The sequence below is a fragment of the Odontesthes bonariensis genome, chromosome 10 (genome assembly GCF_027942865.1).
Source record: "Odontesthes bonariensis isolate fOdoBon6 chromosome 10, fOdoBon6.hap1, whole genome shotgun sequence".
Taxonomy (NCBI): domain Eukaryota; kingdom Metazoa; phylum Chordata; class Actinopteri; order Atheriniformes; family Atherinopsidae; genus Odontesthes; species Odontesthes bonariensis.
The window spans coordinates 25,490,849-25,518,042 of NC_134515.1; the positions used below are offsets into that span (position 1 = coordinate 25,490,849).

At 41.0% G+C, this 27,194-nt stretch overlaps 1 protein-coding gene across 1 annotated transcript in view; it reads right to left on the reverse strand.

The window, feature by feature from the left end:
- Positions 1 to 27,194, reverse strand: part of LOC142389794 (cadherin-4-like) — a 277,273-nt gene that overhangs the window by 127,081 nt on the left and 122,998 nt on the right. The window contains exon 3 of the mRNA XM_075474898.1: positions 26,521 to 26,544. Within this exon, the coding sequence (XP_075331013.1) occupies positions 26,521 to 26,544 (24 nt within the window). The remainder of the gene's footprint in view (positions 1 to 26,520; positions 26,545 to 27,194) is intronic.

Here is a 27,194-nt window from a genome sequence, read left to right on the forward strand (position 1 = left end):
TTTCTGTTATATTTTTCATCTCCAACATTCCTGGCTTAGCGTCGCCAGTCTGTCACCTGTCTATAACACAGTTTACTCTAATTGCTTTTCCAATTTTTCTTCAGTTCGGTGTGATAAACTCTTATTTTTCCGGGACCTTTTTCCCTTTCTTCCAAAAATGTATTTGCTTTTTTTCCACAGTTGCTGTGTAAGGCTAGTCCCACAACAAACCGGCCAGATGTATGTCTATGTTATACAAAACAACAACCGCAGTGGGAAGAAAACTTGCTTTGCATTAAGGTTCGCTTCTGGTCTGTAAGTGAGTTTTGAAAAGCCTCACATAAACTGAATGAATAATACATTTTGACTTGAAACCAAATCAAGGAAAGCTGTACCAAAGCTATAACATCCCACTTTCAACTGTGGGATCTAGAAATAGATTCCTGGAGCAGATCGTATAGTACTCGAATGCTGAGTTTATGAGCAAGGTTCTCCAACTCAAATAAAACCTCTGCAAGAAATTCTCTATCTATAACAAGGACAGGTAAGACAGGATAACAACACGAACATTTAGAGTGAGTCATAGCCCAGCAATTAGTTAGACAGAGGGACGGTTGAGCACAGAACTAAAGGCGAGATTTAGTGGGCTGAATCCCTCTAGATATAACTGTCAGGAAAAGAAGGAAGAAATTTGACTTTATGTCCCTCATCCATCCTTTGGTGTTGAATGCTTTGTTCTGTTGTGTTATTACATTATTAACAGCTGACAGAAAATTTGTTTGACAGTCCAACAGACGAAAGCTGTGATCTGTCTCATCCTCTTGTCCTCGGTTTCAATTAACAGTTCGACTATCCAACACAGTCGGTGCCTGCTTTTTTTTTTTTTTTTCCCCATCTGCCTTCACAGTAAGTCCCGAATAGGCCATTAAGAATCTGCAGAGCCCGCAAGTTCACTCACACTTTAATTGCTTGAAAAAGAAAAGAAATAAAAAGAAGAAATGTGAGAAATTGTAAAAAAAAAATATAAAAAATAATAAAAAAACAAGCGCAGACACACACATGCAGAGAAATTCACAAAGCAAAGTTAATAGCTTTCTACAACTCTGCGTGCCGAAGGAAAGACTGACTGGCGGCGTTCTCTCCTCGAACCAATATCATGTTTTGCCAGTTTAGTAACAACAGACATCAAAATCCCAAACACTGTGTGGGAACGATTACCATCTTCATCACCACATGGTCTGCTTCTTGTATTTGACACTGTATTTGTCAGCACATTGAAGAAGTTAACACTCAGATGGTAGGAAACTGTAGAATTGGAGAACAACATTTACTGGGTCTAGCTGTGACACTTTGTGATTATAAAGCGTAAGGGAATCTTGTTAACAAACAAAAAAAAAACCTGTTCGGTAGCATTATTATGAAAAGAATTGACACCTCTTACCAAAACTGAGCACGGCCTAACTTTGGATGTTTGTCAGAATTTGGATCCGGCAGTTTTCCTCCATTCTGCTCTCTCTCTCTGCAACAAGCCTCCGCCTCATTGGTCCACAAAACATTTTCATTTCATGCTTAAGACAAAAAGAATTGTCGAGTTGTAAACACTTAATGGGCTATGAAATCGCTGCATATCTTATTCTGCGTTTAAAAATCGCACCATAGTCCATTTCTGCAGTCTGTGAAGCTCAATAAGTTTACGTGACATTTAATCATCTAATTAAATTCAACAGTTGTGTTTGTCCAAGAAAAGCAAAACCTTTCAATTACATGTCCACACTGAATTGTGCTAAATACATTTTCGGACTAACACAACCACATTGGGGAGGGCGGGGGTGGGATTTGTCCTACATGTACAGTACACATTCAATGGGAGTCAAACTGGCCTGTGAAGGTGCTGGTAAAAAAGAGACAAACATGTATCTTATTTGAGAAAAATGTATGAAATACTCAGAGCTCTAACGCTTCCCAACTCACCGCTCAACCTGGTGCTAAGTTGCTGCCAGCAAAATTGTCGGTCAACAGTTTTGGTTTGTAACTTAACCGGACAACCTGAAAATACTAACGAAGAATAAAGGCGGCACACTGCCACCCATCTTAGCAGGGACAAACGTCCCAATTTAAGTCCAATTTAATGGCCTAACTTAGCAATAATTGTTGCTCGGCTTAACAGTGCGTGGGAAATGCACACTATCACAGAGTAAATTTGTAAAATTATGATAGGTTTTATAGATTAGTTCAAAACTGCCGATATGGAGTTAGGAGGGGGGATAAGTGTTCGGTTATATATCAGTACATTTAGTTTGGCTTTAATAATAATAATAATAATGATGACGAAACCAGGCTGTTTTCTTTTTTTTTTTAGCAATGGTGGACATGCTGTCAGAGACTCTGGTTCTGAATTTGATTCCAGCAACATGTTTAAAAGATTGGGGTAGAAAAGAGATATGTTTCCTCTTGTGTTGCATCACCTTGTCTTCTAACAGCTCAAATTGTTGAACATTTTGACAGCGAATTGTTTTCCCTGTCCTACTTGAAATGCTGTAAAACCTCAGCAGCTTATCAAGTTTTCAAGAGGTGAAAGTGGAGAATGGGCAGCATAATAAACTGTCTGTTTATTTCTGTAGATTTTTAGGGTCTTAATCTTAACCGGTGGAAAAACTGTGTTGTTCCAACAACAAATTTGTGTCTATTTCCATACGGTGCTACAATAGGTGAAAGGTCACAGCCGGTCAGTAGTAGTTTTCAGCCTCGTCACTTACATAGAATTTCTTTCTTATGATTTTTCCGAATGATTCTTCATAGCATGCTTTTTTTATTTACATTATTGTGGGAAAAGTCTTAAGAAACCTCTCATTTCTGTTTACTGTATATTGCCAGGAAAATAGGAAATCCATGCAGTAATCTTCAGAAAAGTGACGACGTCAGAAAGCAACGTAACTGTGGCTAAAACATTACAGTAGATTTGTACAATTCTACAAATCTTAAAAGTCAACATTTGGACCACCTTAAGCCTTCCACACAGCCTAAACCTCCTAGACAAGCTTTCTTTAAATATCTTTAAGTAATCTTCAGGAAAGCTTCTCTTTGGTTGTTGGCTGCCTTTAGATCTGTTCTCTGTCAAAATGATCCAACACTGCTTCATTCATTTTGAGGTCTGGGTTTTTGAGGGGGATTTATCATTCCTTTTCAGTCCAGCTTTTCTGTCATTTGGCATACCTCAGCCTTTTTTTCTCCCTGTTTCCTTACTTAAGAAGGACTTCTTGATATTTCTGATGAGGCTTTGGCGAACAGTAGATGGATCGACTAAAGGGCGAGATGCATCTCTCAGATTCTTTATGAGGACTTTTGGGATTTTTTCCACTTTTAAATCCTGTTAATCTGCTGTACATATTTTTAAGGACTGCCACTTCTTCATTTGTTCTCCACAATTCTTCAATTCTTCTTCTCAATTCTTTTAAGAACACACTGCATACCATGCTGAGTTAAACCAAGTTTTTAGCTAATAGCACTTTGGAAATGACCTTGGTGCAAAAAATATTTATTGTCTAATCTTGCCTGTCAAATTGTAATTTATTTATTTATTTTTCTTACTTTTTTTTCGTACATGGAACTAAAGGAACTGAGACAGGCTACTGTATGCGTTTGCAACGGACAGCTAGTTACAAAGTGCCAATGTCCAAAGAAAAACTTTTAAAGACCTTCAAAAAGCTGGAAAAACCTGGAAAACTATTGCTGATGGAGAAATGAAAAAGATAACACAAAAGTATGGCTATTCGGAGGCAAAATATAAAGAAATAGAAGTGTCTTATGATCTTTGCACAATACTGTACATTTGACACATTTTTCCCACTTTTTTTGGAAAAAGCGTTGTACATGTGAGTTTGAAAAAAAAAAAAAACAGTTGTGTGACTCCTAATTAAGGCAGAGAGAATGTCAGACAATGCAGTTGACCTATTCTCTCTCAAACTGTCAGTGTGGTAAGAAAACATCCATAATAGATATTTAAGGTGACAGGTATGCCAGCCAAATGTCAGAGAAATACATGTCTATGTCTGTCCAGTGTTACTTTCACCTGTCCTCCCTTTGCTTTCTTTTCCAAGACGGAATTTGCAAGAGGACAAGCATACCTCATTATGATTCCTCACTGAATGAAACCGCTGTGTAAACACTTCATAAGTCTCACAGATCCATTTTTGTCGAGTAAGTACAGAAACACACACTTTAATAAAAACATAAGCATAGAAGCACAGCGGCTGTACACTCTGAATGACAGAGCTATGCAGGCTTTGCATGACAATTCAGATAATGTAGTCAGATGGTGAGGGGGGTTGATGCCAAACAGACAAGCCTTCAAACAAGGCACTGAGCTTCTCCTTCCCTCTCAGTGAATTGACAGCCGCTGGCCGGAGAATCAAGCAGCGTCAGAATGTCAAATTCCGCTATGTTTGACACTCATGGCTGTCCTCAGCAGAAAGGCAAAGACAACAGTGCTTTTGCTTTTGCCAACAGAAAATTCACAGCCCATTTGTGATTTAGTTCCTACTGAATGCACAAAGAAGCCTCGCAGAGACAGGCACACATGTAGTACCTGTCCAAAGTTTGGACACATCTTACTCAGTCAAAATTAGACGCTTTCTCTCTGAGGAGAAATTCTGTCTGGAAAACAGCACTTGAATAACTTGGAAATGTTTCTGGATATTAAAATGAAATAACTAATAAACAGAAACTCAGGTACCTCGCCTTGTGCATTCTTCCACTAGGTCTCCCTACACCACCTGTCTCATGTGAGCATTGAGGCTCTTATTGCAACTGTCATAATGTTACGTTTTAGTAATGGAGACATATACTGTACGCGAAAGCTTGCAAGCAATTTTTTAACAGATCAATGAACAGCAGTAATGTTACTGACTCCATGACTGAAAAAAGTGTAGAGAGGTAGGCAGTGAGAGAGTGCGAGATGGAGAGAGACATAAAGAGCGGGAGTCTGAGAGCAAATCTATTACTGATAGTGATTTGGTGCTCGCTGGGAAGAACGGGGAACAGAGGGGTCCATTCATGTGGCTCTTGTCCCAATAGAAGAGATAAGAGAGTAGTGGAGCTCGACTAAGTCTGTAATGATACTGCACACAAGCCAGCGGAAATTTATTTATTTATTTTTTTAAATGTACAGACAGTTCCACATAAAATCCTGAAAAAGTTAAAGGAAGGGTTAAAGGAATTAGAGTCTTGTAATCCTATATACTGTATCACCTCTGCCATCTGTAAATCCTTTCAGGGTATAATGTGCAGGACAGTACGCACTCTTCAGCCATACAGCACGCGTGCCTTTCATCCCACCAGTCTATGCGAATATGTGTCTTTACTAGCATCCTTGAGTGGTCTCCGAGCAACCCTTCCTTCCCATCTACTGTCACAAGAGCACTGACAGGAGGCAATTTAGTGATGTTATTTGGGTGATTTTATTTGCTCAGTGGGGCACCATGCCCCCACCACCACTGACACATTTCTACCCCTTACAGTCTCCCCTGCGCAAAGCCCACCTGAGACATGGTAAAAATCAGAGTAATGAAGTGCACAGCATACTGGCAAAGGCATCAATCAGATGACAGCAGGAAGACCAGGCAACAAAGGAAAAGAGAGGTGGAGTAGTGGGGGAAAAAAGAGAGAATGGGGGGAAAATGGAGCAGCTGAAGAGCTTAACCGGGGAAATACATTGTAATGTGTAGCAACAGGACATGAGGAAACCTGAGCCATGCTATAAAATATTACAAAGTCATACATTAAGGGAATGTAGAGAGTGTTTTTTCTGAAACTAAAAGAGAAAGTGAAAGATAAATGTGCATGAAGCTAGAAAAGAACAAGGGCAATAATTTGAGACCGGATATACCATTTATGGGTAGTGTCTGGTTAGGTTCCCCTCTCTGACAGCTTATTAAAGTTTCATGCTAAAATGAGTCAATATTAGATATGACATTTTCAGGGTGAACCAGTCTGGGGCGGAGATGGGAACAAGGCAAAGCACTCATCGCCATGGTCACCAAATGACCCGGCCTGGCCACAAAATGACAAAAGAAGGAAATAAAACGTACAAGATGCTTCTATTCATCAATCTATTTATTTTTCAGTCTTTCCATATTTTCAGTTTGCACATTAAAATGGTTTCACACGTGGATTAGGAAAACATGTACATGAAAAATGACTTGAACTCCCGGGAAGACAAGAAGTGGCTCAGTGGCATTCGATCAGAGAATTAGAAAGAATGGCAATCGCTTCTGAGTCATTTCTACATCCTTGCGGCCCTCTAATGCTGAGAGAATAAGATCTGGACTTTTCCCGCTGTTACACGCATACACTGCACAGCATGAGATTCGCTGCATGGGACAGACTCTCACAGGCTGAAATCTTCCAAAGTGGCAGCTGGGTAGGGGGCCACACTGGAGTAGGATAAAAACATATATATATGTTTTGGGATTTGAAGAGTCAATGGCACAAAGAATTTGAGATAACGATGGTTTCACGGAAGAATTATCTGGTCTGTTCACATCAGGGTTCATTCTGAGATTTTCTGGTCTTTGTAAAGATAACTGACTGGATAAAGTCAGATGGAAACATTTAGATTCCCATATGTGGCCATTTCAGAGAATGACTAGGGCTTTTCAAGGCTTCATTGAATTTGTGAAAACGGCATATGGGGGCATACGCCTGCAGACAAACTTAAAAACACAGATGTAGCAACAAGCCAACCTCCTAACTGACACTTCTGGCATATAATTTCTTCCATTTTGTCCTATACTTCCTATTTCTTAAGTCACAAATACACTGGTATGAAATTTTTGCAATCCTCCATGTAAGGCCAAATCTGATATTAAAATAGAACTTTTAAAAAAAAAAAGAAAGTAGAATTAGAAAGAGACTTAAAATTTGTTGCATTGTGTTAAAGGTAAAATATTCAGTCTAAAGATAGGGTTTGAAGTAGAAAATAAAAATAAAAATAAAAAAATGAGTGGAAATAAGATGAACAAATGTCATCTCCTGCTCTTTCATCGAAGGGTCTTCCTGTCAAACCTTTAAAGAGGTCTAAAGCGGGCCACACCGGAACCAGTCAGGTAACAATCACAGCACCCAACCTTTCATTTCCTGACTTCAAGCAGGAAATCAAAGACAGCGAACAAATGATGCAGGAGGGGGCGAGAGAGATGACGCTTTAGAGACAGAATAAAACAGAGATAAGAGAAGTTAAAAGGAGAGAAGAGAAAAGTTCAAGAGTGCGGTGATAGATGTGACTGACAGTAAGAGACGGAGGTGACAGTCTCAGTCAGAGAGCTCTTTGTTTGACTGAAAGTACAAGGGCTTGTGTGGAACAGCAGAGAAGCAGCAGGAGGCCTGGAGAACTGCTGGACCAATTAGCTGAAGCAGTTGAAAGTTCAAAAATGGTCTTTTTTTTTTCATCTTTCTTCAAAGAGCATGTCTAGTGCACAATGCAAGCATTACATACCAATGCACATCCACGCCAAAATAGAAAATGAAACGAAATAGACCAAATTGAAAAAAATTAAACAAGCCACATGCAAATAAATGCAAATTGTGACCGGTAGTGTGATCTCATTGGAGCCGTTGGCATGTATGCGTGCAGTGAGCTAAACACATCTTATTTCACCTCTGTACACTAGCCACTCCACAGGCTTTGATCTGCCAGTATCAATCTACACTGCTGCCAACAAGGGCAGGGTCAAAGACTAAATCAGACACACATACTTTCTTTTCAATCTCCGTTTTTTTTTTTTTTTTTCCTTTTTAAGCTGCAGAGTAGGAAATAGTGCTGGGTTGTAATTTCACACCTTAACTAGCATTCACGCGCCTGACTCTCACTACAGCTGGGGAGCGAATGCAGAGAGAGAAATATTCAATTTGGTTTTTGAGGAATTGGCCAATGTGAGCCAGGGAATTAGAATAATAGCAAAGAATGGTAAAACAATCAGTTTTGATAAGAAATGTGTGTGCACTTGTGCGAGCGCGTGTGCTTGCGATGCACGTAACTGCACTATGTACAGTTTTCACTGTGCGTCTACAAGGAGAACTGAGATGCCGGGACTTGGCATCTCTCCTCTTTAATGAGTATCTCTGGAGATGGCAGGTGCATGTTCAGCCATTCTTTTACAAGCTCAGCAACAAACAGGCCAGCCCTCTCCCTCCCACTGCAATACCGCTGTCATTAGCAGAATCACATTAACAACAACCCCGAACAAATGATATTGCTAATAAACCCACACAAAACACTTATCAAGTACTTGCGTCAGCATGCGTACCTTCATCTATTCCAGCAATTAAAAAAACACAACAAGCCATTTTTAAAAAGGGATAGAACTCCTGATGGGTTGGATTTAAGGAGCTGCAAGGACAGGAGTTGCCATCATGGTGGTTTTGTGGTTGGAATAAAAGCAAAGAGTTCAGGCTTAAAGTTAGCTTATTAAAAAAAAACAAAAAACTACACATTAAAAAGCAAACGTTCATTTAATCATCTTTACTCAATAATCCTTGAAGCCCTTTTTTTTCTATTTTTAGGATTTTGGTTAAAGGGTTAGTTGGCCATTTTGCGCATTAAGCCCTGTTTTTAGGTAGTCTGGGGTGAATTATAGATGTTCTGATCACAATTTGGACATTTGGTGCTGAACGGAGCATTTAGGTATCCACTGCTGCAGCCCCCCCACCTTTGCATTGAGTCAATGACCACTCAAGCAAACAATCATAAAACGGCATTAAACTTTCGTTTGAAAAGACATGGAACTCACCGTGTGGTCAGTGGTGGACAGCGATAAATTGACCCGAAAATCGCAGCGAAATGTGCCTTCTAACAGTTGTTTTAGCATTTGGTGGACCTATTTTTCCGGACACCGTTGACTAGCAGCAGCAAGACATCCAGCCACTAGGTGGCGATAGTGCGTTGTTTGTGTAGACCTCATGGAGAGAGGTAGAACGACTGTTTTTCAACGACTGGGTTCAAATCGATACCCCCGTCCATCAAACTCGATTTCAAAACCCTCGTCCTCCAATGCAAATGTCTCAGTATCCATTTTTCAGCGTACTATTTATATTCCACGACTGGTAGCTGTTGCTTAGTGCTGCAAGGGACCGCAACTGGCTAGAAACTACAGGTTGCATACAAACACACCCCTTTCCGTTTCCGGTCGCGCAGAGTAATACTAGTCAAACCAATACAAATCAATGAAGACGGACAATAATGGTAATATAACTTCTCTGGAAGCGTATTTCGCGGTGATTTTCGAGCCAACGTATCGCTGTCCACCACAGACCACACGGTGAGTTTCATGTCTCTGCAAACAAAAGTTTAATGCCGTTTTATGATTGTTTGCTTGAGTGGTCATTGACTCAATGCAAAGGTGGGGGGGCTGCAGCAGTGGATACCTAAATGCTCCGTTCAGCACCAAATGTCCAAATTGTGATCAGAACATCTCTAACTCATCCCAGAATACCCCCAAACAGGGCTTAATGTGCAAAATGGCGAACTAACACTTTAATCTTCTGTGCCTTTTTTTTTTTTGATTGATTGATTAAATCTTTGTTTTCATTTAGTTCTGAGAATAACTTAATGTGCTCTGAAAATGGCTATGCCAACAATGACAAACATGACGATGATGATAAGAGGGAGTTGTGGTGGCCGCAGTGCAAGTCATTAGTAGCAGCATCATTAGTGGTGGTGGGATGTGACACTGCCTGTCACTGTGGAGCTGGTTAACAATGCAGATGTTTAGAGCCGTGCATCCAAAAGTTATAATGTGCGACCGAGCCTTCAGCTGAGCTCCAGACATCAACAGGTGAGCACTATTATTATTATTATTATTATTATTATTATTATTATTATTATTATTATCATTTTCACCCTTTGAGTAGTGGCAGGGGAAATCAACTGCTCCTCTATTTTCATCAAAAATTTCCTCCTCTTTCTGGCTCAACCTTGCTCTCCGACAATAGATAGCAAATGCTTCCGTGTGTTTACAAAACAAGTAACAAACACATATGAGTTTTAAAGCTCAGCGGGCGGACAAATAAGAGGGGGCATTCAGAAAACCTAAATGACCTGCCATCCTTAGTCACCCTTCTGAAAATCTCAGTGCAGGATAATCATTTGGATTGCACTCTGAGGAGGTCTGTGTGTGTGTGTCTGTGTGTGTGTGTGTGTGTTTGTATGGCAGGCATGTCTGCCTCAATAGATAAACGATAATCAGCCATAGGCGGGTAGGTGAGAAATGAAGAAAAAACGTACCTGCCATTAGTGGTGAATTGATTTCAGATCGGGCTTGAGCCTTGTTGTTTCAGGGTTCTTTCAGGTTAAATGTGAAAAACACAGAAACAGCATCCATTTCACTACGTTAAGAAGCATATGAAAGCTATGGGAGTGAAACACAAGGAAGCCAAAGCCACGTTTATCATGCCATGCCATGTTGTATGTCGGTTGGTTAACCTGCTCACACAGCTAGAGCTGCAGAGAGCACTGGGACCACCACCCTCGATGGGTGGTCACTTTTTGATGAAAGATTGCACACCGGATCAACACAAACACACGCCGCCAATTCCCACCTGCTATTTTCTGTGAAGCCAAGCAGGACAGGAAGGGAGGGGAAGGCTCGTTTATGTTCATCCTGTTGAATTCCAGGAACGCCAAAAGTCTACTCTACGTTTTCTTCCTGTCATGACTTGCCTGAAACTGCAGGGAGCTTTATTTACCGACGATGGCACACCAGAGGTGGCAGAGAGGCCTAATTGCCTCACGGCCTCCTTAAGCTGTGTGATACATTCGCTCTGAACATCGATATCTCCCACAGAGAAAAATGAAAGGGTCGTGGTGAGGAATGTCAGAGTCCACTTCTGAAGGCAACCCAAATGCATGTATGCACGGAGAGCCTAAATAGTCAAATACTCTGGTCCATGGGGTGTGAGCGAAGAGGTCTCTAATAGCTTGACTAAACAGCAGAGAGAGCCTGAGCACGACACAAACCGCAACGTTTAAAGAGCAAACGCAGCTCAGCAACTCAAGTTTGCCATATGTTTTGATGCTTTACACGATGCTAAAATCCCATCTTTGAACATTGCAGATGATGCCAGTCAGCTCGCACTGCTCTGATACCGCATAAACCCTGGTTTAATCAAGTCTAATTGTTGAGATTATGAGGACTTGTGTATGATAATGCCTCAGCAAACACACCAGAACTAGAATGCGTTCTGTCCCTGAGGAGGGTTTACACATTTTCCTCGGTTATTAGTACATTTTAAGCTGAGCGAACAGATAATAACTTCTGGAATAAACAAGTCAAATGCTGTATTTTGACTAAGATATTTGTTACAAGCATGTAATAAAGAATTCATAAGACAAAAATGTTTTGTGTGTCATTTACAAAATGTGCTGTGAAGAAACAGATTCACTTTTAAAGTAAACAATAAAGTCCTCATTCTGTGGTCTGTGCTGAGGAGACCGTGGAGTTATCTGCATCACAGTAATCTATTTACGTTCTATTTATACAACAGCTCAAACTTTATACAGCAGTCACTTCTCTTTTAAACACTCTTATCCCAGCAGATAGGAACAGCATCTGACAGGCTAATTAATAATGAATGCTTCACTCCATCCTGGAATTCAACCACCCCAATAGGATTTCTATGAATGTTGATTGACCCTGGCTCACTTGGTGCCACTTTGGCAAAACTCACTGCTACCCCAGTGCCTTCCTTTGGTGCCAGTGCAGGTTAGCTGATACATGAATAACTCCCAGTGGACATTAACTGCAAGAAGTAGGGCAGAGGATCCATCGGTGTGCTCTCCTTCCCACCCTCGCTCTCAATCCCCTCATCAGCAGGCTGTTAATATTTAATCATACAAGCTTCATTTCACGCTCCATCTCAAACCATGAGGTGGAGATCGAGGTACAGGGGACCACTGAGAGGGGAAGCGAACACATGGGGTTGGCTGAGGATACAAGGATGAAGAATAGAAGAAGCCGAGTGGAGGATCAAGACGCAGGTGCCATTTCCATTTTAAATACAGTTATGAGAACGGAGGGGACATATAGAAACCTGCAACCCTGGTTAAACCATGATCATTTAAACACATTGCAAAAACAAAAAGCTATATAGTTGAGTCCCTTATTTACATGCAAACTAGCATCACAGATGTTGCTCAAAACAGATATTGACAACAAAACGCACTTCTGGAACCAGCAACGCTCACGTTTCATCTTTTTAATGCATGCCCTGGATGATAGTGCTAATACTAATGCATTCCATATTAATGCATGGTCACAATATAGCACTGCTGATCTTTGTGCAAGGTGTTATGTTTGATTCCTTATATCTCTAGGGGGCTTCTGTTGCCCTTTACATCTACTTTTTTTAATTTCCAGCTGTCAATGACTGCATTGTTCAGTGTCTGAAAGAGAATTTCAAATCTTTGAACCATTATTAATGCAATAACAAGTGAAACCTGGAGCAGTGCCTTCAGAAAATGGCTCTCTGTTTGTTAATGCGTTTTTTTTTTCTCATTTGTTCCACCCTTTTTATTCAGCAGATAAGTGATGGGGCTTTTCATAGATATCTGACAGTGGAAAGGACTTTAATGATACAAACAGACAAATTAGGCTGCTGCGTACATGAAGATTCCTCTCCATCTGCCTCCACACTCTGCTTACATTTTATACATGACCGGTTTAGACACAAGATCATCTGTCAAGCTCCACAAGCTCATGATTAGCAGAATCAAGCACAAACTTCTAGCAATGCGGAGGTGATGTTTACAGTTTTAACTGAATTATTTAAGAAATATGGCACTCTCATGTAGACTATTTAAGGATGAAAATCCATCCTAATATTAGACCTTTGGGCGATTTCTTTTTTAACAAATCTTGTAGGAGAGAGATTTTGCAGATGAAGTGGTAGAGCATTAATAATGTATGACTATGCCTTTTTATAGAGCACAGCCCCTGAGATTCATAATTCTCTTCACATTAGGCCTCTAAAAAAAGTTTTAAGTTTTAATAAATAGGTATTAAAACTTTAACTGATATTAATAGCACCAATTAAAGGGCATACTGTGGAGATATGCATCATTTCTGTACTAATAGAGAGGAAAACCCACTTGGCAGAACCTCCCTTTGCTTTCTGTGTCTTTCAATCTATCTTTTCCGCATTTTAATTCTCACGGACGCATTCTTGAACTCACCTCATCAGTGTTTTTTTCACAAACGAGACAATACACAGAACTGATACTCCACTGCAGGCATTGTGTAGAAACATTAACATCTGTTCAAACATTTTATGGCCATTATAAATAGAAAAAACTTGTCCTGCCTGCTATAAATGTGTGAGCCGCAGCATTTTACACCACCTCATCATTCCATAATCAATTCACTGAACATTACTGCTACAAGATGAGAAGGCTTGACCATCCGTGGTTTTGACTGATGGGCAATTTTTCTTGTCTCCCACATCATCGTTTCCCCCAGTGTGCCAGGTCAAATGGTGTGTGTTAGTCAGCTGACAGTCATTCATTTCAGTTTATGAAGTGGAACCTGTGCTGGATGGTCATGCCATTAAAGACATTAGCACGCGTTTCTTTGCTACAGGTACCGAGCGCATGCATGTTAAGCTGTTTTTCAGAGCTCCATTTAACTGTTACTGCTGCTTGTTTCCACTGGCTCTCTGGTGCAAGGATGGTGGTTCTTTAGTCATGGCTAGCTTTACGACAACAACATGGGCAATCTCTGTGTTGTTGTTTTTTTCTGCCTTAGCTTCTCCTCTGATGTACCAGTGTGCCCAGGGAAATATTGCAGAAGGAAAAAAAAGAGAGTGGTTTCCTTTGTACTGCAGTTCTGAACACAGGACTACCATTTTCTTGTAGGAGCCAAGAAAAGGGGTTGACTTAAATAATGGCCTCTGTGTTCAAATTTGTGTAGGGATTTATCCTGCTGCTTGGCTGGAGTGTATTGTGAGCTTATCATCTGGAGCAGTCAGAGAAGAATGATATGGCAGAGCGATGAATTGGAGACAGAAGGAGAGACGAAGGGAGGCATAGAAAGAGTGACTAAGGTACTGCTTCTTTGCTTTGGTGATTCCCGATGAAATTGATTCTCATACCTCCAGAGATCTCCCACCGTCGCGTTGCTCCCCTTCGTCCCGCCTCTATTACATACCTGTCCAAAGAATGAATGATCTACACATTACCCACGAGAACCGCTGACCAGTACACACTTCGATGACTCCAGGAGCTCAGGGACCTGACAGACCCCCGACGAGACAGATGGGAGAGACAGAGCCAGAGAGGCTGGATGGATATAGGAAAGAGAAACAATCAAAGCTGATAATAGAGATGAGCAGGCAAAGAGAACATCAAAGAAAGAGAGGAGATGTGCATCAGAAAGACGAGGGATGAGAAGGAGTAGGGGTCTGATTAGGGCAACAGAAAAATATGTGCAGGCATTAGCAGGTGAGGGGGATAATAGATGCAATGAGAAAGTGTATTAAGAGGAAGGCAGGGGAACCGGGGGGTGGAGTTCTATAAAAAAGATGAGGAATTCCCAGAGAAAAGAGAAAAAAAAAAGAAAACCACATGAAACTGAGGAAACTGTTACGTCGGGAGGGGGTTAGGCTCTGCCACCAAAGAGCTCTGAGGGACGCAATCAAGGCTGGTGAAGGCAGCGCCTGTAGTTCACCGCTGCTCTCCCAGGGGACAGGTGTCACTCGTGTGTAGAAAGAGAGCAGCCACTTAAATGAATGGAGCTCTTTATCTGAGCCTGAACAGCAAGTTATTACCTACTGAGTAGATGCTACGGAGAGGGCTCAATTTCCACAGCCGTGATCCCTGGGGCAGGGGGCTGGGGTGGTGCAGGAGGCTTAAGGGAGGGAGGGGTGGAAAAGGAAAGAGGAAGTTCATATCTGTGCCTCATTTTGTAACAAGCTATGACATCTCTGGCCTCTGTGCTATAACAAAGCCCTGAAGCATGGTCAAGTATCATTGACAAAGAGGAGCATCAGTGTGGATGGTTGCAGGAAAGCCACACAATAAGAACACCCAGTGGGAAGGCCTCAAACCGTCTCCATAACTCCTTTCTGCATTTCTATTAGAGAGAAAGGAATGTTTTACAAGTATTGTATCGGCATCCTCACAGAACTGAAAAAAAGCACTACAGTGCAAAGAAATGTGCACATTTTGGTTCTTTTTCACACTAATTTTTTTTTGGTTTTGGAAAAAAAACAAAAATGTTTTTCTACAAGTAGAATTTGTAGTGCATTTTATCGAAGAGACTGTAAACAACCCTGCGGTCCAAAAAGAGTTGGATTGGAAACTCTATAGTGCCCACAAGACTAACGGCATTAACCTTTTAATATGTTAACCAGGCTTTCTGCCCAGTGTATGCAGCAATACAACCTCATCCAACTGAGAGTGTTTAAAAAAAAATGTTACAATTATTCCTTATAAAACTGCATTAATGCAAATAGATGCAATCTAAGAGTTTAACTGTGCCTATACCTGTACATGTCCCACAGTATCCCCCTTGCTGCCTGCCTGCTGGCAATACAGGGCTTAAGGAGGAGAATGGCGCCGGTATAAACTCTGCTCTCTAAAGCTCTGTAGGCTCCGAGAGCAACTCGACTCTCCTGGCGCTATCTGATGGCTTTAATTGTCTCCTCTGGGTTGTAGCAATGCACAGGACTCCCAACCAACTAATGCAGAGAGGTGCATACCAACTAATGCTAAAAGGTCCAGCATAGAGCTCTATTTCAGTCCTCAAAAAAACACATTTGCACATTCAAAAGTTGTCAAAAAAAATAATGAAAATCGTGGACATAAAACAATGTGAGTGTAAATTTTCTTCATACAGTGAATTGGCATCTATGTGTATGCTTAATCCAGCTTCACTCCTATCTTTTCTTGACAGCAACAGCCAGTTGGCTCAGTCAGACAGATCAGTGGCTGGCTCCACTAGCCCATAACTAACTTCTCCTCGTTGCCTTACCTAGCTTCTCATTTCCTTGGTTCCTTACAGCACATGTGAGATAACTGTACAGAGTCATTTGTAGACTTTGTTCCTCCTATCTCCAACAAGGAACAAATGGGCTGTCCGACCTCACTTTTCAGAGCCTGTTGGTGGTGATCTGCATATCTAAAGCAGCAACACCCAGCCTTAGCGGTGTTGACTGCTTCTGCTTTTAACACAGAACAGAACATATCGACATTTTAGAAAATGAAAAACTTAGCAGAGGGAAACTTAAAGTCAAACAGACACAAACAAGGATGTGAACTGCAGGATAATACATAGAAGGCATTACTCTGCTACTCTGGATTAAGATACAAAACTATGTACCTGATATCTGCATGTGAAAATACCTTTGTTTGGTTTCTACCATTCATAAAGAGTAGTGTTCATGAGCTCTTTGTCAGATCCCAGCAGGCTTTACAGAAATAGAATCAGTTCCACAAATCTATAACAAAATTAGGAAAATGTGCACACAAAAGAAACCCAACAGACCTTTTCCTGTTTTGTTTTCAAATATGGCCATTCTCAGGTCAGTCTCCAGATGAAATCCCATCTGAGAGACTGATTCTTCACAAGAAGTGGGTAGGAGACAATAAATTGTGTCAAAACAGTGTATCATACCAGGGCTAATGAGAAATTCTTGCCATCACTGATAATTTGAAACGTATTGTAAACATCTGTAAATCACATATCTAAAACTTTAGACTTTGAAGTTAGAAAAAGAAGAAATGCATATCTCTGGAGGATGATTATGAATGTTATCACTTTGCCAGACAGATGCTGTTTGTACTTAGAAGACCATCTCCAGAGGATTGCCCGATGAGAGACAGAGCACAGAAAAGAGACACACACAAACAGGAGAACAGACTATAAAACCAACAGTGGACATAAATCACACAAACGTTTATCTAACTTATCGTGGACAAAGAGAAACAAAGACTAGTTTCTATCTTGTATTGCACTGGTGGGATTTGAGTGCCAAGTACAGGGAATAAGAAAAATGATATGTAAACACACCACACACCCATCAACTCCCAGTTACTCCAGAACCATGAACAGATCTTGAAAAGCTACATGGAGGACAAGTAGGGAAAAACTATCTGGGAGTAAATTCAAGGGAAAGTCAATGTGCAAATTATACAGGGTAGATAGGAGCAAAATGATCTACGCCATGAAAGCGTGATCCTCTTTAGCATTTTAGCTCTGTGCATTTATTGACCGAATGAGAGCGCAAGTGCACAGAAACAAAACTGACAGAGAAGATCAATCGACAAAACTCAAAGCATCCCAGCACCAGCTGTCACTCTAATTGCCTCCCTCTACTGTCTTCAGCATCAATTCTGTGGCCATGTTGCACCGAGTAACGATGTTTAGTCTGTAAAAGATTCTACCTGCTATAATGGGCATTGGATTTCCATAAAGAACACAAGCCACAGACCCTCTGTATGCTGGTGTTAGGTTGTGTACAATATTTCTGCTTTTGCAGTATTGGGACAATCTGGATTTTTAGAGGGCTAAGCAGTGTTTTCTTCTCAAAGAATTATTTCACATGAATTATTAATTAGTACGAGCTAATTTGTGCTTGGAATTAGCCTATCTGGGCCCACCTCACTTCCTAGGTACAATGTCTCTCTCCAGGGTAAACAGGCAGACTGGAAACTTATGTTGCTTTGCACTCTAATATGTTGTCTTGATTTCTGCTGAGTGTAAAGTGATTACTTAAAGTGGCTCCAAAGAGCTTTGCTAAAGGTGTCAGACTTTTTAAGCACAATGGGTGAGTGACCGCTCTCTCACTGGAGCCTCAGGACTCGGGCATGCTTGCATATTGTGAAGAGCACAAATTAACTTTCATAAAATTGGTTTGATCTGAGCTTACACATGTGACTAATTATATCACAAATATATATATATTTTTTTATAATAAACCAAAGGATAATCTTTGACTCACTCAGGGCATCAGGAGAGATCAGCACTCCTAAAAGTGACCGGCTGATCTCCCTAATCATCCTCTCACCCTTTTCTCATTTATAGCTTGTTATAATTTGATTTTATAAACGATTCTCCTTTATCTTCTTCATAAGTCTTTAACCTCTTCCTGTAAGATATCAGTGTGTGCTTTCGTTTCAGAGTACGTCTTCTTTATTTACTATGGTGGTATTCACATTCACAATGGTGCAAAACCTCCCAGATTTATCTCTCTTTGACTGAAATCAGCGAGGAGGATTATTTCTACAGAAATTAGAAAGAAAGGAATGTGAGGCCTGATGCTGAATCTGATGCTGCAAAGACATATCCCAAATGTGACACTTTATTATGCCCTCTTTTGTCCTCTCTCTCCCTCTCTAATACACCTAAATCTTAATACCTGAGTTTAAAGTAAAGACAGTGCTAACTTAATGTTTTTTTTGGGGGTGGCTGAAATTTCTCAACAGTAAATTCTCAACAGTATGCACCATGAATGCGTGATGGAAAATGTGTATAGTTTTCAGAGAAAGTCTGAAAGATGTTGAGGAACTGCCGAATAAGGACACAACTTCTACATTTGAGAATTTCTTCCCACTGGAAGTGATGCCAATTTGTCCAGACCCTGATTTATTTTCTTGGCCCTCTCTGGTGTCACAAAATGAATAGGCTTTGCATCTGAAGTTTGATAATAAACTCTTGGATAAGATCCATCCTTTGGACAGAATGAGATGATCTGAGCAAAAGAATAAAGGCAAGTTTCCTCAGCCGTCTGTCAGAGGGAACTGGCTCTGCTTTCTTTCCCGCTTGTGTGTGTGTGTATTTTAGTACCAATTCCACTTTCTTGTTTATTTTTGGCTTGAGAACACCCATCTGCCTTTACTGTGGTGACATGCCTTTCAGCAGTTGACAAGGTTTGAGTGCACAGCACAGTACAGGGGAAAAAACCCACTTAATTAGTGCGACTACAGAATCCGGAGATGTGTTTATCTCATTATGAGAATTTGAATGAGAATTCACATGGCTTCACTTGGAAATTAATAGGCTCTGTTAAATATGGAAGGAAAAAATAAAAAAAAGTATGACACGGGGCAAAAACTACAAACAGAAAGAAAAAGTTACATCTAAAGTACACTTTCTTGTTGAACAGTGAGGCTCTTTAATTCTGTTAAGAGAGAGAGAGATGGAGCTAGAAGCTTCATATTTCAATGATGTGTCTTGCTCACTGATGTGAACAAGACTCACCATGACTCTCAGCGGCTCTTTCACAGGTTTCTCAGGTGTCCATGTACTGAGCACAGATTGATGTGATCTGTCTTCCTCTCCCAGTCTGCCGTGTCTGTTTTATCCTGCTGAGCTAATCCAAGCTGGCCAAGTCCCTCTGCCGCGCAGGCCTACATAGGAGCTGGCTTGCTGGGTGCAATATGCCACCCGCTTCCCTGGCAATATGAGCCCGATAGGGCTTCAAACCCTAGTCAGTGTGTAGTCAGTAGACAGACAAAGATGTATGAATCATCTAAGTCACTCACACAGGAGGCTCTGTGACAATAGCATGTCGTTGAATGTTGGCAAACTGCCAAGCATTACTGCGCAATCATGCAAATACCTGCCACACATCATAAGTTACAAACCTGACCAGTCTTTCTATATTAAACCAATTTAGCAAAGAAAAATAAATGTTATACAATATAATCAATCTCCTACTAAATAATACACTGAAGGAACTCCAGGAACAGGAACTCCAGACATCAATGGGAGAGTCTTGACAGGGGATTGTCCACGGTAGCCCTTCCTCACTTTAGCACACAACGGGATATTGTCTTCATGAGATGCGCTCTCATTGCGGGAAATACTCTTTAGTTTGGGCTAGTGGTGGTGTCTGCTTCAAGCATGGATGAGGCAGCCCACCTTATATCGCTGCTGAAAATGACCTGCTCCATTCTTACATGAGCCCAGTCAAGACATTGCAATGTAAGGAAGTGATGGAGTAAAGTCAATTTAATGCCCAGTCTGGCTGTTTTTGGATATTTATGTCCTCACATACAGCAGCACCTGGTGATAACTGGAAACTTCCAGAGCTATGGTGCATATCTGAAAAAGGCCTTAGTCTGTATGATTGGCCAGAAAATTCCATCCAATAGTGCAATCAGTGTCGCACCCGTCTGAGCAGAACACAGAATATCAAATTAAGTTCATGCACCAAGGGAATGGGCTGTTCCTTTATCTAATTGGCAGCTGAGTTTTAGAACAGGATTCCATAAGAAAGGGTGGTGATAAATTTACTTTAGTTTCCATTCTTTTCTCGCTCTACTTGTGTCTACTTTTATCTAATCTCTGCCATGAGAAATGTTTCAAAGCCTACACTTAATAAGTCTAAGAAGTGGGTCCGCTCAGGCTCTGTTTGTAAGGTTTGTATTTATCTTTGGCTGACATTCAGCATGGAAATGTTGCGATGTTTAGCCTGGCAAACAAAACTCATTATCTGCCTTTTGTGATATAACAACCAAAAGCCTTTCATATTGTTTCAGGAAAAAGGGGTACTTTCTGCCTCATGCACCAATGACACTTTTCACCACTTATGTCTTCTTTCAGCCAATTAAATCACAGAGATGTGGGGCGTCTGCCCTGAGCCTGCAGTGTCCTCTGTTGGCATTTAAAATCAATATATGCTGGACCTTATTAGCAGGTCCAAGAGATGCAATATAGGCAAGATCACGTCTACAATGACCCTTCTCTCCTTCGGAGTCCACACAGCTAAGCGTAAAATGCTAATAAAAAAGAAAATAAAGATCACTTTAATCAGTGTTCTAGTTGCAGGGGTTCATTCCAGCATGAGCTGGACAAAGCAGAAAACAAAGAATGGCATGTCCATACATACACATTCAGTCATTACTGCTACATAGGAAGTCTTCAAGCCACCGCTGTTCCTGTAACACATGCAGAGCTTCATGTCACACAAAGGCATACGTTTAAATTACAATTGATTTACATTGAATCAATATCAATCTGATTTGCATGTAGTTTCAAGATGGAATAAAAACTTAAAATGGATTTCAACTGGGTTGGATATTGGATTTCTGTAAAAGCCTTTTTTGCAAGATACAATGACATGAATGCGCTGCCTCGCATAGTCACAGGGATTGTGTCGTTCAATGAAATACCACTATACTGAAGGGACATAAGAGAAAGACTGCTGGAATAAAAGGTGGCAGATGGACCAAGAGTCTACTGTGATGCTGCCAGCTCTTTTAGGCAAAGTAGCCCATATATATATCAGATGGTACTGCGAGCTACATTCTAACTTCATTATAGTGTCAGGAGGTAGTGAAACTTAGTAATCAAAGTAAAATAAAGCACCAGCTGTACAACCATATGATAGCTATGTGATGAACAAAGCCCTAGATTTACACAGCTATGAATGCAAATGTCTGGAAAAAATTAAAAGCAGGAGGACCCTCTTCAGCTTATTCATCTTTAAATTACACAGGCAAGCTCTATTTCAATGTCGATTTTGATCTCATTACCCACTGTGTTATTAAGTGCTTGATCTAATAACAGTTGTCACCCCGTACTTTCCATTATCCAATTAACGAAAAAAAAAACAGTCATTGAACCGGAATGCAATTAATTAATAACAATGTTTGAAAAAAAAAGAAAACACGATTTAAGAAGCAAAAAATGTCAAACAAATAAATTTGTCTAATTCTTTCCAAACATAAGGTGCATTCATGGAGGTTAATGCAATTATCTTTCGTCAAATAAAAACAACTAATCCCTCTGGTTCATAAACACCATTGTTTGGAACAAATGAGGAGATGAATTGGTGCTGACAAACTAAAGAGGTGCTCTCCTAATAATACTGTTTTAGAAATGTATCTTTGACAGTGAAGAAATAAGATATTGAATCTGCCAATCTCCCAAATTAAGCTGACTGACTGACCTCTGAAACTGTGTGTATTTGAATTTGTCATACAGCTCAAATACATCAAATATTAAATGACTTGCAATACAAACCATAGCTACAAACACCACATGTAGAGTGTCAATACCTAAACCGTTTCTGCCTCAATCACTACAGCGATTCTACTGTCACTGCTGCTGTTTAACGGTATGTCACACATGGTGGCATTCATGTGTATGATGACGGCAGGTAATCTATGTCCACATTGACCGACTTCATCCTTTATAAAAAGTGTTCAAGACAGAATAAGGTAAAACAGAATGACGTTTTATGTCTCGAATATGATGCTTTTTAACCTTAAGCAGCCGCCTCTGGCTTCAGCTTAATTGTTCTCATGTCCAATGAAACACACTTGTACACCAGCATTCCACTGGCACACAAGCAAAAACTCTGCAGGACATAAACAAGGAACTTTGAACTTAAAAAGAGGAAGTATTTAATTAATGTTAATTTAAGATGACAGAAAAGAAAGCAAGAGCTGGGGCATTGTAGATTGTAGATAGCATTTTGAGGCAACTAAAAATGGAAGTAAGTTGGATTTACAGTCACATTTGCCCTTGCACTACGTCCATATAGCATCTTGCATATACATTTCGTCAAGGAGGACCTGCACAACTGATGCTCCAAAAAAACAGACAATTAATGGATTTGAGGATTATATGAGGGTTGCTGCATTATGATTATCAGTTAATAGTTTTTCAATTCAGTGGGTGTTTGAAAAAGCAAAACTAACGGAACTCCTTGGGATGAAAGAGCTTCCTTTTAAAACGGTGCTTTCAAGTGGTTTCCTCAAATACTTTTAAGGAGGCTTCGCAAACCAAGAGGCTTAGAGCAGCAGCTCCACACTGACATAAATGCATGTACGTCCAACTCAAACCCAGTGTCTTCAACTGGAGCTAAACAGGTACCGTTACAAGAGGGAGAGAAATTACTGGTGAGAGGACAGAAAGTGTTTCCAATTTAGCAGTGGAAGGAAGATCAAAATGTAATGAGGGAGAGATCGGTTGAACCTGACAAAGACAAAGACATGCAGGGAAAGTTGAGAGGAAAGTAGTCGTTGCTGCAAATTGACAGGTGCATTAGCATCTGTGGCTAATGGGGCAAAAAGCTGCCAAGCCCTCAAAGGCACCCCTTCACTGTGGCAAACAGGCAGCTTGTTGACCCAACCACTGCCTCCGTCACTCCTTGCAGTTTTAGAATTTACACACACCAACAAACACCCTGCCACTGATGCTCTTACTGACATCTGACATACTAACAACACACACTGCGACAACCACACACTGAGCTGCGATGTGAGGGCACGGAGGATAATCTAATCTAACAGGATTTGGAATGAATCGGAGATGAATCTTGAAATGTTCAAAACAATTGTGAGATGCTGGCCTTTTGACTCATCTTCCATCATGCTTTCTTTCGTTTATTTGTTTTTGAAGTGTGAGTGAGACGCAGTGAAAAGCACACATCGCAGCATGCATCCAGAATAGGCTTTGTGGGGTTGTTTACAATCTGCTCATCAAGGGGAAGGTAAAATCTCTCTCATGGAGCTTACTTTTTTCTCCACCTTCTCACAGATAGCTGGAATCAATAGTTAGATTGCTTGCTCTCTGTATCTTTCTGTCATTTGTTTTTCTTCCAGTCGCTTTGCTGTGTATACCTTCGATGCAATGTTCAAGTCATAAATCAAGACCTTTGAAAAGTGGGAGGAAAGGGAGTGTGTGTGTGTGCATGTGTCAGAGTAGCGAGTGTGCATATGCATAAATGTTTGCGAGTCTGTGTGAGAGAGGCCACAGCTGGGTATTACCATATATCAGTGTGCCTGTCTTCTCGTAGCGGGTGTCTGAATGTTTCATCTAATCATTAAACGCTGACAGGCTTCACAGAGTAGCTCCACTGATCCCCGTCAGAGGAAAACGGGGCCTGACTTCATTAGAACTGTTAGTGCTAAGCTGCTTTACCCACGCTCACGCCTGGTTTAACCGGCACTGTGACAGATAGGAGTGGAGAAACAAAGATAGGCAAAGAGAAAGAGAGGTGAGACAAAGGGAAAATTGGGAGGTAGGCAGTAAAAGAGGAAGAGAAAGACGCTAAAGTCAGGCAAAGAAGATGAAGTAGAGACAAACAGGACGGGAATGTGAAGACACAGAGCGTGTGAACCTGGAGTTTTCAGAAGCAGGGGGAATAGATAGAGCTCAAAGTGGTGTTTGAACTGCAAAGTGTTGATTTAATGATGCAAAAATGAGCAAAACAATCCATTAACTTGTGTTGCAATTAATCAATTATTCCTCTTGTGCACTGACAGCCAAAGTGCTAAACTGAGATTCCAGTGCGAGGCTTCTCATGCGTTCAAGAAATTGCACTGACCTCTGAGCACACGTATGCATCCCCACTCATCCACAAGCTAATTTATGCTTGCTCATATTCACATAAGCACATAAAGATATGCACACACGTCCTTGTTCACAGCATTTTTCTCCAGAACATTTATCCGGTTTCTCCTGCAGGACACCCTCCACTCCCAACACTCAGTCTTTTTCTCCTGCCAGCTGAGATTTTTGGCTGGCTTAAATACGCCCACAGGCCCCTCAGGGACAGGCCATGACGGATGGCACTGCATGTGACTCCAATTCGATTCAGCCCATTTGATAAATTTATTGCTGGCATTTTGAAAATGAAATTAGAGGGACGTCTCCTGGAGACTGTTTTTCCAGCACAGGTGCCATAAATATACTTCATTTGGCAGAAGAGTGGGAGGAGGAGTAGAAGGGGGTGGAGAAGTGTTGGATAAAAGATGTCACGGTAGGGGGGCAGATAGCAGGGATGTTCCACAGAAGTAGAGAGCTAAAGAATAAGGTCAGATTATAATGAGGTCCTGTTTTAATCATGATATTGGAACAGCAACAAAGGTTATTCAAACTAGGCTTAAATACCCCGACCAGCCTATTGAGCGCTGCCCTTCATTTAGAAATGTTTACTGTGCCACTGGGTCTCTTACATCTCATGTTGTATAGTAACAGATTGAAACTGTGGGTTGTTGACATTGCATGGGAACACAAATGGCCTGCTCTCTTAAACTTCCATACTGAGGCACACACAGAAACATGCAAACACACACTCACATGCCAGCCTTACAAGAGAGCACGCACAAACATGTGCTTTTTGTATGGTATCTTTGCCTCAAGGCTTTATGGCTCTTCAGTGCCGATTACTCTGTCAAAGCAACGTAGCCATCTATAACTCACAATGTCTGAATGAATACAGGAGGCTATTTTTCTCTGTGATCATCTCAATGTGTGCGAGACAGTGAATGTTACTCTCGATGTTTGCGACTAAACAGATTCGAACTGGACAATCAGGGTGGACAAGAGAGACATACCGACACACAAAAAGCCAGATGCGCACGCGAACACACGCAGGCAACCAAAAGGGAGCATTTATTCACCGTCAGGGTTATGCTGCCTTACTTATCTGCCTCTCATTGAGAAATGTGTGCGAGTGCAGCTGTGGAGGCATGATGTACACCTTGCCAGCCTCGGCTCCTTCTCAACATTCATCAGAAAGGGAGGCTCAGGCAAACCGCATCACTTACTTTTATAGGGCAATTTGACAGCACTGTACAACCCATGGCCATTACGTACAGAGGTTCACAGTCATGTGCATGTGTGCGAGCATAATAAGTGTAACCTGTCACACAGCTGCATTGTATCAATGCCATTTGCAAAACATATGAGCAGCTTCAACAGATCTGAAGCTTTGGAAGGTGAAAAAGTCACTGAAGATATCCTCCCGCTGTTTTCCCAACATATACATGCCCATTACATCACATTGAGATGACAATGAAAATATTTTCACTTGCGTTCTGCTCTGCTCTGCTAAAAGCTCATACAAAACAGCACCTACGTTTTTACAAGCACTGCAGGGGGTAAGAGAAAGTTTCAACAAAATCAGCGGGGAGTTCTCTCGTCTGATTGTCTGCTGTTTTTGCAATCACAGAGCATGACACACCCCCTGATATCACTGCATCTTCTGTGGGAAGTGAACAGGGCTGAGACTGCCTGATGCATACACCTGTCTCTCTGAAGGAGACCCCTAGAGAGGTTTAGTCTCTTTGACTGTCTGGCCCCATCATCTTACAAAATCAAAACAGCCTACAGGTACATTCCTACAAACATCTACCCCGACTACATTTCCTGTGTCTCCCTGATCATCCACAATGCAAAACAGTCCCCTCCCTTGACTTTGACACATTAACACACACATGGAAGTGTGGAGGAGTCTAAACAGAGCTGTGATTACTCTTAACATAAGATATACAAAAGGCAATCCATAAACACAGAATGTGGGCTGTCTATCTTTAAGGGATAATTTAGTCAGTATCAGTGAGTGTGCGTGATTGACTTGTAATCAAATGATTCGTTCTGCAACAAAAACACTGAATGACAATTTCAAATCAACATCAACAAATCCGTGAAATATTTTTCATCTCATTAGCAGACACTGAGAATGCACACAAACACACGGAGCGACAGATACACGCACCGCTCATCTGACAAGGCGAGGGATTGACTGCTGTCTTACCTTTTTGTGATGATACTGTGGTACCTGTAGAGAAAACAAGAGAGGGCACACAAAAGAAAATAGACAAGTCTTTATCATACTTCATACGGTCGACTCTGCATTATGGCTTTGTAGCACACGTTTACATGTTATAGCATTTTGCTGCCTTTTGGGGGCAGTATTAGAAATTTGTGGAATAATTTGAGCTGTGGGCTGTTCTCTGTTGGGTTAGTGGAAGTTTTTGGTGCTTTAGCTATGCTCTGTTTTGGTAAATACAGGAGTCAAAGTGGACAAAGATCGGCTTTCTCTAAGTGGAAAATGAATGTTGCCAAGTGCAGGGCTTATTTGCGGCACTTTTTGCTATGTGTCATTTTTGGTGCATTTTCTTCCATGTTAAGAAATTGTTTGTAGTCAGCTAATCAGCATTTGATCAAAGTGTGGCCTCATCTCAAAAGTGTATGTTGAAGAAATAACCATCTACGGGGGCCGAGAGTAACACATAAATGGAAAAATATAAGTGGGCCTTTAGAAGTTGACAGGCTGCAGCCACAAAAAAAGATGTAGGCAATGACAATCACTGTTACTCATTTGCTAGGAAGGAAATGTACCACATAAAAGGAAATAAGTGGTGCTAGTGTCAAAAGAAAGCGATAACATGCAGGAGGTATGCTGAGCAGCACAAACACAAAAAACAC